At 50.1% G+C, this 14,820-nt stretch overlaps 1 protein-coding gene across 3 annotated transcripts in view; it reads right to left on the bottom strand.

Annotated features, from left to right (window-relative positions):
• Positions 1-9,705: 9,705 nt before the first annotated feature.
• Ift122 (intraflagellar transport 122) overlaps positions 9,706-14,820 on the bottom strand; it is a 74,917-nt gene continuing 69,802 nt past the window's right edge. For all 3 annotated transcript variants that reach the window (XM_028753506.1, XM_028753505.1, XM_028753507.1), the window contains 7 exons: positions 13,930-14,030; positions 12,776-12,941; positions 12,205-12,316; positions 11,696-11,821; positions 10,689-10,768; positions 10,261-10,425; positions 9,706-9,884 (listed from right to left, as the gene is read on the bottom strand). In XM_028753506.1, coding sequence (XP_028609339.1) covers positions 9,795-9,884; positions 10,261-10,425; positions 10,689-10,768; positions 11,696-11,821; positions 12,205-12,316; positions 12,776-12,941; positions 13,930-14,030 — 840 coding nt within the window. In that variant the 3' untranslated portion in view covers positions 9,706-9,794. The remainder of the gene's footprint in view (positions 9,885-10,260; positions 10,426-10,688; positions 10,769-11,695; positions 11,822-12,204; positions 12,317-12,775; positions 12,942-13,929; positions 14,031-14,820) is intronic.

Consider the following 14,820-nt stretch of genomic DNA (forward strand, 5'->3'; position numbering starts at 1 on the left):
GGCTCCCACAGCGCAACTCCACGCAGTGACCCCCCCCCAGACCCTTATAAAGTGACCTTCTCCCCCTAAGCCAGAGGCTGATTCAGCATCCGGGAGATATCATACTAATACTAATCCCACTGCTTGCCACTGGGGCCTAATTGGCTTGCAGAGGGGCCAAGGTGACATCGGGTGGAGGCCCTTAGGTAAAGAAAGGGTGTCTCATCTTGTCTGCCCCAGAGTCCCCCAGGAATTCTTCCCATGTCAGTCTGGTGGCCTCAGTTCTTTGGGCCCTAAGTTCACTTCGTCACATTACTCCATTTGACAGTGTCTCCTCCTGAACTTACCCATCCCACCTCTTCCCAGGATACCCCCTGACTTATCCAGTCCCCAGGCCCTGACAATAGCTCACTTGACAGATCTCTGTGTACAGTCAGCTCAGTCCATCACCTCCAGTCTCACCCCACCCCGGCCCAGCAGCTCAATAACTATTTGTTGCCTTCAATTGGAATTTGCTCACTCACTTGTTCATTAAACATTCATGAGCCAGCCACCTGGGAGATGGAGGAGGCGCCCATGGCCCAGCTCAGAGTGCTTCTAGCTTGAGCAAGACTCAGCCAGGGGAGGAAACACATTCCAGTCCAGGGAGGGATGACCATGGGCTACAGAGATCGTATGGGCTGCTGGGTGCGGCAGGACACCGTTCTTGCATGAGGGAGCAGGCTGCCAGGTTATTCAGGAGAACATGTGGGGTCTGGAGGCCACGGTGAGGGCCATAAGAAGTTCTGCCTTATCTAGAAGGCAAAGGGCATACAGCTGGGTGAATCTCAGGGCCAGAGAGGATGACCAGGGACCTGAAGCTCTGAGGTTTTAGAACTCTGTGTAGGCTGATAAATAATCCTACTGGCCTGTTGGGGATGCCAATCTGAGGAAGAGGTCCTGGGCTAGGCCTGGTGTCTGAGGATCACAGGCTGCCATCTCTGCCATGTAGGTGTGATGCCCAGAGCACCCCCCTCCAACCTCCCTACCCTTGTGAAGGATGCTACAGGATGACTGTCAGACCGATATATGTGTGGAATATCCACTGAGTCCCAGAGGAAGGATTTGATTCTGGGGGCCCAAGGGAGATAAGAAAGCACTGGATGCAAGAAGCCAGCACCCTATGAGAAAGTTGGTTCTGAATAGTAGTTACCAGGGTAGACAGGGAATCAAAGAAAGGTTCCCACTGTGTAGTTACTCTGCACAGCCATTCTGGGAAGGTAAGGTTGAGCTAAGAGCTGCTGGTGGGGGAAAATATGATGCCCCTTGACGCACAGGTATCCAGGCGGTACAAAGACCCTGGAGCCTGGGCACAAGGCTGACCAGGGAAGTATTCATCTCTGAGTCTCTGGGCCCTTCAGCACTCCCTTGCTTAGTCTCCTCACTCTGCACCTGGGATTCCTATGTTTGCTTAGGAAAAGCAAGCCCCTTCTTTCCATGCAGGTGTCCTGTTTGAAAAAAGGAACACAGGGCAGGTATGTGTGTCAGGGGCTGGGAGTGGGCCTCTAGCAGTTTAAGGAGCTTGGCTTGGTGATTAAGACCAGCGCTAATGAGGTCAAGGTGGAGGTTCTGATTTTGACTCTGACATGGCCCTGGTGGTCACCCCCAGATCTACCCTGTCCCCTCCCTAGCTCAGCTCAGCAGTGCCTCAGCAGCCAGCTGGTGCTTGAGATAGCTGAGAAGCTTCATTATGGTCTCCTCGGAGGCTGTGCTCATCTGTGAGCCTGCAGGGTGGGCCGGGTACATAGCAGGTAAACATCTGCTGACCCAGTGAGAGAGTAAGCAAGCAAGGTTATCTCTGGGAGCTCTGCCCCTCTCTAACTTGGGTAACAGAGAGGGCTCCACAGGTTGAAAGCTGTCACTGAGTTGAGGGGACACTGGAGTCTGTACAGAGTGCTGGCTCAATGAGACAAGCTCTGGGAGAGTTAAGAGCGTTGTTAGAAGTCACCAGCTAATTGGTGCTGTGTGTCTGCACTTGTAGAGACTGAGGCCTAGCGTCTGCAGCAGGTTGCCAAGGCCCCATATTTAGCCAACAATAGCCAGAGTTATAACCACACAGTCTACAGAATTCTATTGCCATTCGTTGTGTCCCTCCATCAAAACATAGTTCTTAGGAGAGGGCTGCCTGTCTGCCTCCTCAAAGCAACAGTCACTAGATAGTGGACAGAGCCTGGACTGGGTCACATGGACTCAGATGGGGCAGTGAGCACCGAAGGCAGATTCTAGCCTGTGTCTCTGAGTCACCCTGATACTCTTGAAAGCTCTACTTCCCACTCTGGGCCTCTGTTTGCTGGGTCTGAGAAATCTGGGGCATCACAATCTGTCCCTGTCAGTGCAATTAAGGCACCATGGCTTGTTTGCATGACTTGATTTCCCACTCTGGCCCTGGGCCAGTGCAGTGGCACCCCTTCCTTGAGCGCTTGTCTCTGCAGGCTGATAAAACTCATCACCTCAGTCCCTCTGTTTCTCCCTTCAGGTCTCTAAGGAGAGCCAACCCCATCAGGGCCCAGCCTCACTGCGTATATTATTTACTAACTACTTTGACACCACCTAGACCATTTTGTTGCCTTCCTGACCCAGACTCATTTGTGTATCCGGAATGCTGATCAGCTGAGCCTGTTTCTCTGTGTTCAGCTCTTGGTCCACAGCAGCAGGTATTCAAGACACACTGTCCCTGCAAGCCAGGAACCCTCAGCAGAGGTGAAGCTTGCACAGTCTAGCTGATGTGTAGTTTGAGTTCTCTTCAAGTCAGGGTCATTGAAAAGACCAGTGCTACACAGGAGTGTGGTCAGTGAAGAACCGTGAGATGCTTGGATGTTGGGGCCCTGAGAAGCTGTCTCTGAGGCTAGCTGTAGCCATGTTGGCCCTTCAGAAGCAGGGGCAGTTGCAGGGCATTGAACGGAGGATTAGGGACTTAGTCACCTACGCTAATAGCTCTTAAGCCTCAGAAGGAAAAAGTGCTGCTGGGTCAGCAGGTCCCTCCTTTCTCTTCACCTGTGGCTTAGTCCGCTCTGTTGTGTCACCACAGCCTTGCTGAGGACGTCAAGGGACGTCACCCCTTTCCTTCCTTACAGGCCTAATGCTTGCTACACACACTCTTATTAAGTGCGGTGGCGTCTCAGGGCAGCAGACAAATTAACAAGAGAGAAGCCGCAGTTAGCTCCCAGCTGTACAAGGCCTGCTCGGCCCTGTCTTCAATGTGGACCCAGCTAGCAAAGAGGCATAGCTGAGGAACACTAACTCTCAGGCAGAGCTGGGGGGTTAGGGGGAGCTAGCAAAGAGGCATAGCTGAGGAACACTAACTCTCAGGCAGAGGTTGGGGGCGTCTGGCCTCAGCAGCCTTTCAGGAAGAATCTATGGGGATGTAAGTCTCAGAGGAGCATAAGTGGCCAGGAGGGCACCTGCAGACTTCAGACAGGTAGCCCCAGGGCCTGTGGGCAGGCCCATGAGTCTGGGGGCTGACTGGCTCACACTGAGGAGTCACTGTGGGTCCCACACAGGGAAGGAGGGATTGTACCTGTGCTCTAGGCAGGTGCTTGAAGTCTGGGTGGAGGATGGGGAGCAGATGGGTTAGAGCCTTGCCTGGTGGTGCCTTAATACCCCATCACCTCAGCCATTGCTATGTAAACACCAGGACAGGGGAGAGGCATAACAAAGGGGTGTCAAACCTCTGAGGCAGAGCATGGTGGGGGCGGGGCTCCTAGCTTCAGCAGCTATAGAGGGAAAGTTAGGAAACAAAGACCCACAAGGACACGCCACTCACTGGTTGTAACCCTGCCAGTCATCTCCCATCTTCCTCTTCCTTACTATGGTCATGACATGTAGGACACAGGCCCTGACTAGTCTTTCCAAGCTGTGTGCTCCAGCAGTCACCTGTCCCTGGTCTCACCCTCTTCCTGCCAAAACTCTAGGCCCCTGTCCTAACTGTCTGCAGTCAGGGTCACTGAGCTCCACTCACAAATGTTGGCTATTGCTGAAAACACTGTATTCAAGCTGAAGAAGGGCCTTGTGTACAGAGTGCGCTGGGCTGAGTCCAGGTAAGGAAGAGAGCAGAACATGGTGCACGGTGGTCTGCAAACCGGTGTGGGTCCAACTTGGGTTCAGCATGTATGCTTGTTCAACAATGCAGTCACTGAGCCTCAGTTTCACTATCTGTAAAAGGGTACCTCTAGAGGCTGCTCAGACTGGACATGATGATTCACCAGCAGATATTGGAGCTGTGGCCAGGCTCAGCCTCAGGGCCTTGGCTCCCAGCAGGAGTCACCTGAATTTCTGTGATATGGGTTGAGAGGATGCATGCCGGCATCTCAGACAGCCCCCCTGCCTCCAGCCAGAGACCATCTGATCTGTCACTGTGATTGACGCCTGTTGGGTAGCTGGCACTGTTTCCTCCCTCACCGCACTTTTTTCCCAGCCATATGCAAATGATTTCAGTTCAAGGCACGCGCTAATGGAAATCCTAACACATTAATAAATGTTTAGTGGGAGAGAGAGCATGCATGATCATAAGCAATTAGACACTCGGCGGAGGAGTTGTGTTGGCACAACTGTCTGGCTCCCTCCTTCATCCCCATCATCTCCACAGAGACGGGGTGGGGAGGGCCTGGACCTTGCCTGGCTCTCTCATCTACACAGAGGCAGAGGACACCTGGAAGGTCCTGGACCTTGCCTGGCCTCTGCCACTCACTCTGCCCTCATCTCTTCATCTCAGCAATGGGCATGCTACCACCAGCCTCACAAGGGGGTCTTCAGCATGGCTTCCGGCTGCTCCATCTCCCTGCTTCTGCTGGTTAAGACAGTGGGGGAAGGGTGCTGTGTTGCTGCCTGTCCCTGGGCAGGTGGCATGTGAGGGGACTCTAAGGATTACAAGTCTAGGTGCTCTCCTCCTGGCTGCAGGCTCATGGGCTCTAGAATCTGCTGCTCTTCCAGTAATAACCAACACAGGGGCTGTGGCTGAACAGTTTCCCAGTGTGTGTGAGTTCTCCTTCCGGATTCTGCCTGAGACCCTCAGCATTCTGTGGGTCCCGACTGGCACCCCCCGTGCTTCATGCCCTGGAGAGAAGGAAAGGGGCCACCAGGCTGAGTACTCGGTGGTAACACTCCTGGGGCTCCAGGGACAAGACTGTCAGGATGGATCCTCATTAAACCAAAAGAAATAAACAACAACAAAAACACCCATGCCCCTGCCCCTTCCCGTGGTGCCATTTGATTAGATTACGTTTTAAGAGCACGCAAAAGCAATGTTCTTTTCAGATCAAAATAGAAACAGGTGCACTTTTGCATAAGGAAATTAAGTTGCAGACAATATGAGGGTTTGCTGAAACGCAGACACTGATGAAAACGAGTAGCCCTTTTATTTGTCGTTATTGAGGCAATCTGTTGGCAAAGTGTGCACGGTAACGGGCTGATGGATCCACGGACTCCAGCAGGCTGCTATGAACACATGAGCCCTTCTAAAAGTAACAGATTTTTTTTTTCTTAGAAAATATATATGCGGATTCCTCTTGTAGGCAGATCCTCGGCGGCAGCTCTGCACCCAATCTCACAAAACCCAGAGGAAGTGGGCCTCCCAGGAATTCTAACCTGGGCAGTATCTTAGGTAAGGAGACGGCAACGCCCACCCCAAACAGGGAGTAATTGGGACCCAGGAATTCACTCCTGGCCCGGAGAACTGGTTCCTTCCTGTCTGTGCCCAAGCACTGAGCAGATCTTGGGCCCCAGCTCTAACCCCAGTAGTAACACCCACCCCACCCAGCTCTGAAACAACCAAGATAATAGGAAAGACAGGCTCCAGTCAGAGACAGGGCAGGTAGCACTAAGGAGATCCAGACGGCAAAAGGCAAGTGCAAGAACACAAGCATCAGCAACCGAGGGTACTTGGCATCATTAGAACTTAGTTCTCTCACACTAGAAAGTCCTGAATTCTCCATATCACCAGGAAAGCAAGATTCAGATTTAAAATCACTTCTAATGATGATGATAGAGGACTTTAAGAAGGACATAAATAACACTCTCAAAGAATTTGAGGAGAACAAAGGTAAACAGGTAGAAGCCCTTAAAAGAAGAAACACAAAAATCCCTTAAAGAGTTACAAGAGAACACAAGCAAACAGGTGAAGGAATTGAACAAAACCATCCAGGACATAAAAATTGAAGTAGAAACAATAAAGAAATCACAAAGAGAGACTACCCTGGAGATAGAAAGCCTAGGAAAGAAATCAGGAGTCATAGATGCAAGCATAACCAACAGAATACAAGAGATAGAAGAGAGAATCTCAGGTGCAGAAGATACCATAGAAAATATTGACACAACTGTCAAAGAAAACACAAAATGCAAAAAGTTCTTAGCACAAAACATCCAAGAAATCCAGGACACAATGAGAAAACCAAACCTAAGGATAATAGGTATAGATGAGAGTGAAAATTCCCAACTTAAAGGGCCAATAAATATCTTCAACAAAATTATAGAAGAAAACTTCCCTAACCTAAAGATGCCCGTAAACATACAAGAAGCCTACAGAACGCCAAATAGACTAGACCAGAAAATAAATACCTCCCATCACATAATAATCAAAACACCAAATGCACAAAACAAAGAATGTTAAATGAAGTAAGGGAAAAAGGCCAAGTAACATATAAAGGCAGACCTATCAGAATTACACCAGACTTCTCACCAGATACTTATAGCGAGAAGAACCTGGACAGATGTCACACAGACCCTAAGAGAACACAAATGCCAGCCCAGGCTACTATACCCCAGCAAAACTCTCAATTTCCATAGATGGAGAAACCAAGATATTCCACAACAAAACCAAATTTACATGGTATCTTTCCATAAACCCACCATTACAAAGGATAATAGTGGGAAAGCTCCAATACAAGGAGGGAAATTATACCCTAGAAAGAGCAAGAAAATAATCCTCTTCCAACAAATCCAAAAGAAGATAGCCACACAAAGAAAATTCCACCTCTAATAACAAAAATAACAGGAAGCAACAATCACTGTTCCTTAATATCTCTTAACATCAATGGACTCAATTCCCCAATAAAAAGACATAGCCTAATGGACTAGATACGTAAACAGGATCCAGCATTTTGCTGCATACAGGAAACCCACCTCAGTGACAAAGACAGACACTACCTTAGAGTAAAAAGCTGGAAAACAATTTTTTAAGCAAATGGTCCTAAGAAACAAGCTGGAATAGCCATTCTAAAACCTCCAGCCCGAGAACACAAAGGGAGGGACTCATGGCTCCACCTGTATAGGTAGCTGAGGGTGGCCTTGTCAGGCATCAGTGGAAGTGGAGGCCCTTGGTGCCTGAAAGTGTGGATTCCCTAGTGTTGGGGAATTCGAGAGCAGGGAGGCGGGAATGGGAGGATGGTGGGAGCACACCTTCATAGAAACTCCCAGAATTATATGGATTAGACATGACAGAGGCAGGTTGCCAGGAGACTAGATCCCAGAATTCAAACAAAAAATTATCTTGATACTAAAATTTGTTTTGAGAATTGTATATTGCAGAATACACAGCCTTGGTGTATCTACTCATCAAGCAAGCTGAGCAGACCTGCTCAAACCTCTGCTCAAACCTCTGTTCAAACCTCTGATGTCCTGGAATTTCAGCTGGATGCAGTGAAGACACAGACATCAGAGGCTTATCAATTTACTCTTCCTCCTGGCCTTCTTCTAATATCTCAATGCCTGTAATCAGCTTGAAGAAGTTAATGAAGAGTCGGTGCCCCTATTCCCTGGGCATGGGGACTGAGGTGGTTAATATTGGGCTGTCTTTCTAGAGAAAAGTAGTGGTTTTGTTAGAACAGGGAAGAATAGCTAGGATTTATTGCATAGCCATAACCTACTGGTAGAAATCTGTATAACTGTTATTAAGCTGAAGTTATAATTTCTTAAGTGGTACAAAATTTACTTTGATTTCAAATTTAAGGTTTTCATTGGTACGAGTATCTTATTGATATAAAAGTGAGATTAATATTGTCACTCTCATAGGCATTGTGCCTATATAACACATTTAGGAATACAAGGCTTAGACCCAGTCCTTCTTTAACTTTTTTAACTGATTTGAGATGGTTACCCTGTGAGTTAAGGGCTTATAGCAAATTCATAGCTCTGAGTTTATTATTAGGGTGTTTTCTATATTTTATTTAGAAATAGCTGAGAGGAGTTAACAGACAACAGTCCAGATTGCCTTACATGGATAGTTGGTTTTCAAAACGTCAGAAGTCCACAGAATTGACATTATAAGCATTTCTGTATTAATGTTCATTTTGATTAGAGACCTGTCTGCTCCTGACAGCTTCCTGTCTTGGATTCTAAGAAGAAATTGAACATCTTTGGAGTTACTACAGTTGTGGTGAGTCAGCACTAGGCAAGAATTGCCTCTTTTCGTCTACAGACAAATTACTGTCCTGAAAGGGATACACTTGTGGAATAGTCGACTGATTGTATCTGCCAAGACAGAGTAATCAGCCCTTAATAATTCTGCATCACTAGGTCTGTCAGATGGTCCTGGGCCAGAAGGCTGAAGATTGGATGCTCCAACATTCTGTAGTATAGGGACTGTCCTATACTTCAGCTGTCTCTATAAATTGGCTGAGTTTTAGAAGCTATGCTTTGTGCTTCCCATAATTTCAGTCAATTCAGTCATTCTGGATTTCTGACAGGGTTGAAGACTTATAGTCTCATAGCCAATCCCGGTTATTTACTTTGAGAGAAAAGATTTGAGAGGATGGTTTTCAGCTTACATTCATTCTAAAGACAAGAAAAAAGCCAGGTTCAGAACTAAACTTTTTAGTTAGTAGAGAAGACAGAGGGTCTGGTTAGTCGACAAAATGATGGACTGGGTATTAGGTCTATCTTGTACCTTACTGATACAAATTGGTATAGTTATGCTCTAATTGTATTTTGAGAGAAAAGTTTTATTTTAACAGGAAGGGTGATATGTAGGAGGAGCTAAGGTGGGAGGAGTAAGGGGAGGAAGAGGAGGAGTAAGGAGAGGAGGAGCTAGAAGATAAGAGAAAGAGAGAGAGAAAGAGGGAGAGAAAGAGAGAGAGGGAAGGAGGGAGGGAGGAAGGAGGGAGGGAAGAAGAGAGGGAGGGAGGGAGGGAGGGACGGAGGGAGGGAGGGAGAGAGAGAGAGAGAGAGAGAGAGAGAGAGGGGAACATGGAGGCAGATGTTCGCGTGTCTCCGCCAATCATAGGTAGTTGGTATATCTAGGTTGGGTACTGGGTTACACTTCTGATTGTATGGGCATCTTGCTATTGAGCATTAGTAAACTTATAAAGCCTTTGATTAACATTTTGCTGTCTAATGTGGTTGCTGGGAACCAAACTCTGTTCTTCTGAAAGAACAGCAAGCACTCTCAATCATTGAGCCATCTCTCCATCCTGGGATCTCTTATTTTGATGTTATTAAAACTTAGCAGCATTCACAGCATTAACTTCTATAGGGAGAATGGGTTGCCATTTGCTATTTTGCATATTTATGGTTTATATGATGTAATTTCATGTGGAGGCACACAAAATAAAGTGAAAGAAAAAAAGAAAATATATGTGCGTTCTCTTCCCCATCTCCTGGTGCTATTTACAAGGAATGAAATGTCATAAATAGGAAATCTGTGGTTACACATGGCAAGGCCCCTCCCCAACATACACACTGCATCTGGGCAGGAGACGTGTTCTGAGGGTTTAATTCTTTCTCCCCCATAGTCTGGGGACAGCAAGGAGACCATGGGAGCAGGTGGTCCCAGAGGCTGTCACTGCTCACGGGCCAGTGTCATCGATGCGCCTTCGGCAGTAAGGGCAGCAGGCATGCTGGAGCACCAGCAACTCATAGTCCTCTGAATGGAACATCTGAGGAGAGACAGCCCATGACACAGGGAAGCAGGGCCACGTGCCCCTCAAGCCCTGAGCCTGGGCTGGGACATGCTGCCCTGGGGGGAAGCAGCTGCGGAGTGAGTTGCAGGAGCAACCGCAGACCTGCAGTGGGTTGACCTGAGGACTGGAGGGCTCTTTATCTGAATGAAGTTCACAAGTGCAGCATCCCTGATTCAGGGGAGTGTGCACAGCAGGAACCAGCTAAGGCCCACTGCAGCCAGTGGGGCAGATGCAAGTGAGAGGGCAGGCTGTGGACAGCTCACAATCCCCCCCCCCCCCCACATGCCCAGCTTCCTAAGGGAGATACAGTAGACAGAGGAGCAGGAGAGACCACCAGCCTTTGGCTGGGTACCTGAAAGCAGGAGGGGCACATGGTGATGGAGGCATCAGGCAACAGTGAGCGGAAGTACTGCCATTGCAGCGGTGGGGGCCAGCGCTTGATGAGAACATCCCTTCGGCTCATGGAGCGGAGTACCGACCGGTTCACCACCACAGGCACAAACTCAGAGCTGCCTTGCTGTGAGGGATGGGGATGGACATGGGAGTTATGCCCTTGGCCTGATCCTACCACATCTTAACTCCAGGTATCCCTAACAGTGACATGCTCCATGCCAGCACTGAAGTGGCCTCAGAACCACCCAGTCAGTACAGAAAGCTATCTTGTTCTTTCTCACTGCCATGTCTGAGGTAGTGGCTGAGGGTCCCTGTGTGCCTGGGGAAGCACTGGTCGCATCCCACCAGGCCTCACAGCACGTTTCCACGCTTGAGGCATTGTCTCACCTCAAAGCTCAACTTGGCTGTAAATGGGTCATCTTCTCCTATGGAGTCCATGGTCTCATCCAGCCTCAGTGTCTGGGAATCTGGAGAGTTCTGGTCAAGGATAGAGCTGGAAGTCCAGTAAGGTACAGGTACCAACAACCCTCCAGCCCATACATTCACTCCCTGGAGCTCAGCCAGGTGTTGCCTCTCACACACTTGGGGAGAGTGGTGCAGTGGCTGGATGAGGGAAAGAGAGAAGGGGCCCTATCCTCTAGCCACATCATGGCTCACATACAGGAAGTGTCCCTCCAAGGGTCCTGAGTGGGTGGAGACCATAGGCCTAGAGCTGCCACTTAAGAAACTTGGCAGTCACAGCCATGGAGTGAAGGGCAAGAACCATCACAGAACCCAGTCCTATCAGCCTTCCCGCTGCCCAGTGGTGATGGAGCTGGCTGAAGCACAGCGGGGAGGTCCTCACAGAGGGTTAGGTGGGTGTGGCCAATTGTCCATCGAGGACCACGGTGTTGAAATACCTACCGCCTGACCTAGAGCCATATCACTGGTGTCCATCTCTGTAACTTCTAGGGATGGAGGTGGGATGAACAACCCACGGGAAGCAGAACCAAGGGAACACAGAGGCCTTCAGGGCAGTGGGATGGGCACCCGGGAGCTTCGCACTCTATTTTCCTCAGCCCAAGTACATACTGCCTCTGCATGAAAAAGCTACCTGAGCAGAAAGATAGAGATCCCCAAGTATATATACTACAGCTTCTGCTGAGCTGTGGGCCAGGAGCAGGGTAGGGAATCCTCACAGGAAGATGAAGGTGCCACTCTCCTTGTGCCTGCAGGCTCTGGCCAGCTCTCTGCCCACCTCTGATGTTGGTCCTCATTGTGTGGGGACCTCCCCAGCCTTTCTTGATCTTATCCTTTTGTCCTTGACTGCTGCCACAGCACATGCTGCGTCCCTCCCCGCCTCCCCCCTCCCCCCTCCCCATTCCCACCTAGCCCAAGCCAAGAGCATAGGATACTGTTGCTTGAGGTCTCCCGCCATTTGCCCTCCCTCTTGTGTCTTGGTGCCTCCAGATCGATGAGGGCAACAGCCTCTTCATCGGTGATCCCCTCTTCCAGGTAGAATTCCACCAGGTGCAGCACCTCTGGGGGGACAGGGAGGGGCTGGGGGATGGCTTCAGGAGAGCTTTGAGACTGTTACTCACACCAGGCAGTGTGTGAGCAGGTAGAACAGCCAGAGCATGTCCCCTTTCCCAAGCAGCCTCTAGGCAGGCAAGGGGCACAGTGCATGTGAGAGGACCGGTCTCCAGCAGCTCCTCCCCACAGGGGCTGTTTTGGAAGAGTTGGGCCAGGACTGCTACCTCAGCCTCTCCAACTGAACAGTGGACCCCAGCTGAAGGTGGAGCTTCTGGTTGGGGACATGCTGGGCCTTGCCTCTGTGGATTCTGTCAGCAATTTTTCATCTAAGGCACGGTGGCATCACCTTCTGCACCATGCCATGTGTCTGTAAAGCAGTGGGGTAGCTCACCATAGGAAGAGGCAGAGAAGATGAAGGGCTGGCGGCAGTTGATGCAGACATTGCCAAGGTTGTTCAACAGTGGGTTGTTGGTAGAACAGCGGTAGCATAAGGGTACCAGCTCCTATAAAACAGGGACACATATGCCCAGGCTGAGCCAGATGTGTGCACACCTCCCCCTCCACCCAGGGACAAATACTGCATGCTGTGAGGAGGCTGGCCAACTGAAGACTACACCTAGGCTCACTAGCCCAGACACCAATTCCAAGCCAGGCCTCAGCAGGATGCTATCTTCACAGGAACAACTGTATCCACTGTCAACTCCTGCCACTCACCAGGTTCTAGGCACTGTGTCAGGCACATCATTTATGCTGCACAAGTACCTCCTACCACCTGTGGGGAAGGGGATATACATACCCACCTGACAGAGCAGGAAACTGAGGCACTGAAACCCTAAGGCACAGCTAGGAAGCGATAGACCTGGGATTTGAACCCGGCCTATCCCAGTGCACTGGCAGGGGAGCCAAGAACAAGCAGCCATCTTCCAACAGAACCCAGACTAGGTTCAAAGGCATGCCCTTACCTCACTGTCATGGAAGGGCTTGGAGCGGATGGTCAGCGTGCCCAGCTCAATGGACTTCTGGATCCTGGCAGGGATATGCAGCCCCCGTAGCTTGTCATAGGCATGCCGGGCCAGCTTGTAAGCACCCAGAGCCTTGCTCTGCTTGGCCAGTGTGAAGAGTATTTTCCTGCCATTGGCAAGGTTAAGGACAAAAGAGGGGTGACCTGAAGCCAATACACCAACCCCTGGGCTAGAAGGCATCTGGTATCGGTAGCCACTTCTGTGTTTCTACTGGACAGCACCAGGGGAGGCCAGCACCCAAGTTAACCAACCGAACTTTTGGGACAAGTTAGACTCAGGTACCAAGGGTAGCAGGGATGGCTATGTTGACTCCTTTGGTGAGCCTGACTTGCTGGTGAAATGGGTTATCACAGTGAAGGCCATCTGTTTGGGGTGTTTCCCCTGAAGAGTAAATAATGGTCTGGAGTATCCAGGAAATGAGTTCTTAATGGTGAGCTGGGGGTGCTTTCCTGGGGCAGGTTCCTACAGGAGGCAGGCAGGCCAGCCAGATGAGAACAGGGAAATGAAATTACTTTCAGGCTTGTGAAATACTGGACTATTTCTCCTCTGTGTCTCTGACCTTTCTTAGCTCTGTCAGAGGAGAAGTAGACTCACAGGACTTAAAGTGCCCCACATAGGAGCTGGGCTTGTCCACATCCACCTCATGGGGCCTCTCTATACGACCCACCCTACCTACAGTCTTCCCTGTTGTCCCTGACTAGACCCAGCCTTCCCTCCATCTTACTTTTGGGCACAGGGTACATATCTCTGAAATAGGTCTTGCCGCTTGTCAACCCTACTAGATAACAGCTTCGTTGCCTTGGCTGACATGGCCCCAGATCTAAAGGGCTTCCTGGTCTCAGTCCCACTTTGTGAGTCCATCCTTTGTGAGTTCTGGGAGGCCTGGGACAAGGTGTTGGCCAGAATTGCAGGCCAGACGCAGCTAAACAACCCTGAAAGCCAAGCTCCCCTTGACACTGGCTGCCCAGCTGCCCAGCTGAGCCTCTCCCCACTCCCCAGTGGCTGCTGAGAGAGGGAGCTTCTGCCAGTAAAGTGCTCTGTGGAGAACTGGGGCTATTAGACAGAGGGCAGGGAGCGTGGGTGGGGGAGGATACACTTTGGAGATGCCCAAGGGGGTGGCCTTGGTCAGGCTGTGCAGCAAGAACTTGGAGATGTTGAAGAGGGTTTCGGGGAGATCAAAGCTGAATGGCTCCTCCTGCAGCAAAAGAACAGGTATAACAGTCCCTACTGGAAGGAGTGGGAGCACACTGTGCACCTATTTTGTGCTGGCTATTACAGCTAGCCCCCCTGGCTTTTAACATAGGCTTGTGGGCAATTACTTTCCGTCTTTCACATTGTAACAGAGAGGAATGTGATGCCCTGATAAAGGAAAGCCCATGTTATACCAGAAGAATAGGGTAGAGTGGAGATTCAAACTCAGAGCTGATCCCTCAACCCTAAAGAATGTGCTTCTCTCAGCTACAGTGTCCCTGGGGATGGCCTCCTTCCTGGGCTCAAGACCTCATGGGGAAGAGGAAGTGACCTAGTGGGGAGCTTAACTCCTTCCTGCAGGACACAGCAAGTCTCTTCCTTATCCTTCAACAGCTACCAGAGCAAAACGTACCACCAGTGCCCACAATGGCCAGGCTGGCCTAAGACCTAACAGGTCTCCATGACCCACTGGACATGAACAGAACAGTAGTACTTAGGGGCTGCCCGCAGCAAAGCCCAAGCCATCACAGAAGGCCTGTGCATGATGAAGACCTGCTTTGGGGGATTCTGACACTGCAATCCAGCTACAAATGTAAACCACACTTCAGATGGTGACAGGCTGGCCAGCTCCCCTCCCACCGGAAGCTTTCCTTAAAGGTTTAGTCAGGACTTCATAACAGCCACCAGGATAGCCCCTTGTGAAGCCCAAAGCTGTGGGAAGTGACTTTCTACTTTGGTTCAGAGCCCAGCGGCTTCTCTTGAATTCCTAATTACATGTCTTTCAGGTCCCCACC

Source organism: Grammomys surdaster, unplaced genomic scaffold (assembly GCF_004785775.1).
Source record: "Grammomys surdaster isolate TR1022 unplaced genomic scaffold, NIH_TR_1.0 125950, whole genome shotgun sequence".
NCBI classification, from domain to species: Eukaryota; Metazoa; Chordata; class Mammalia; order Rodentia; family Muridae; genus Grammomys; species Grammomys surdaster.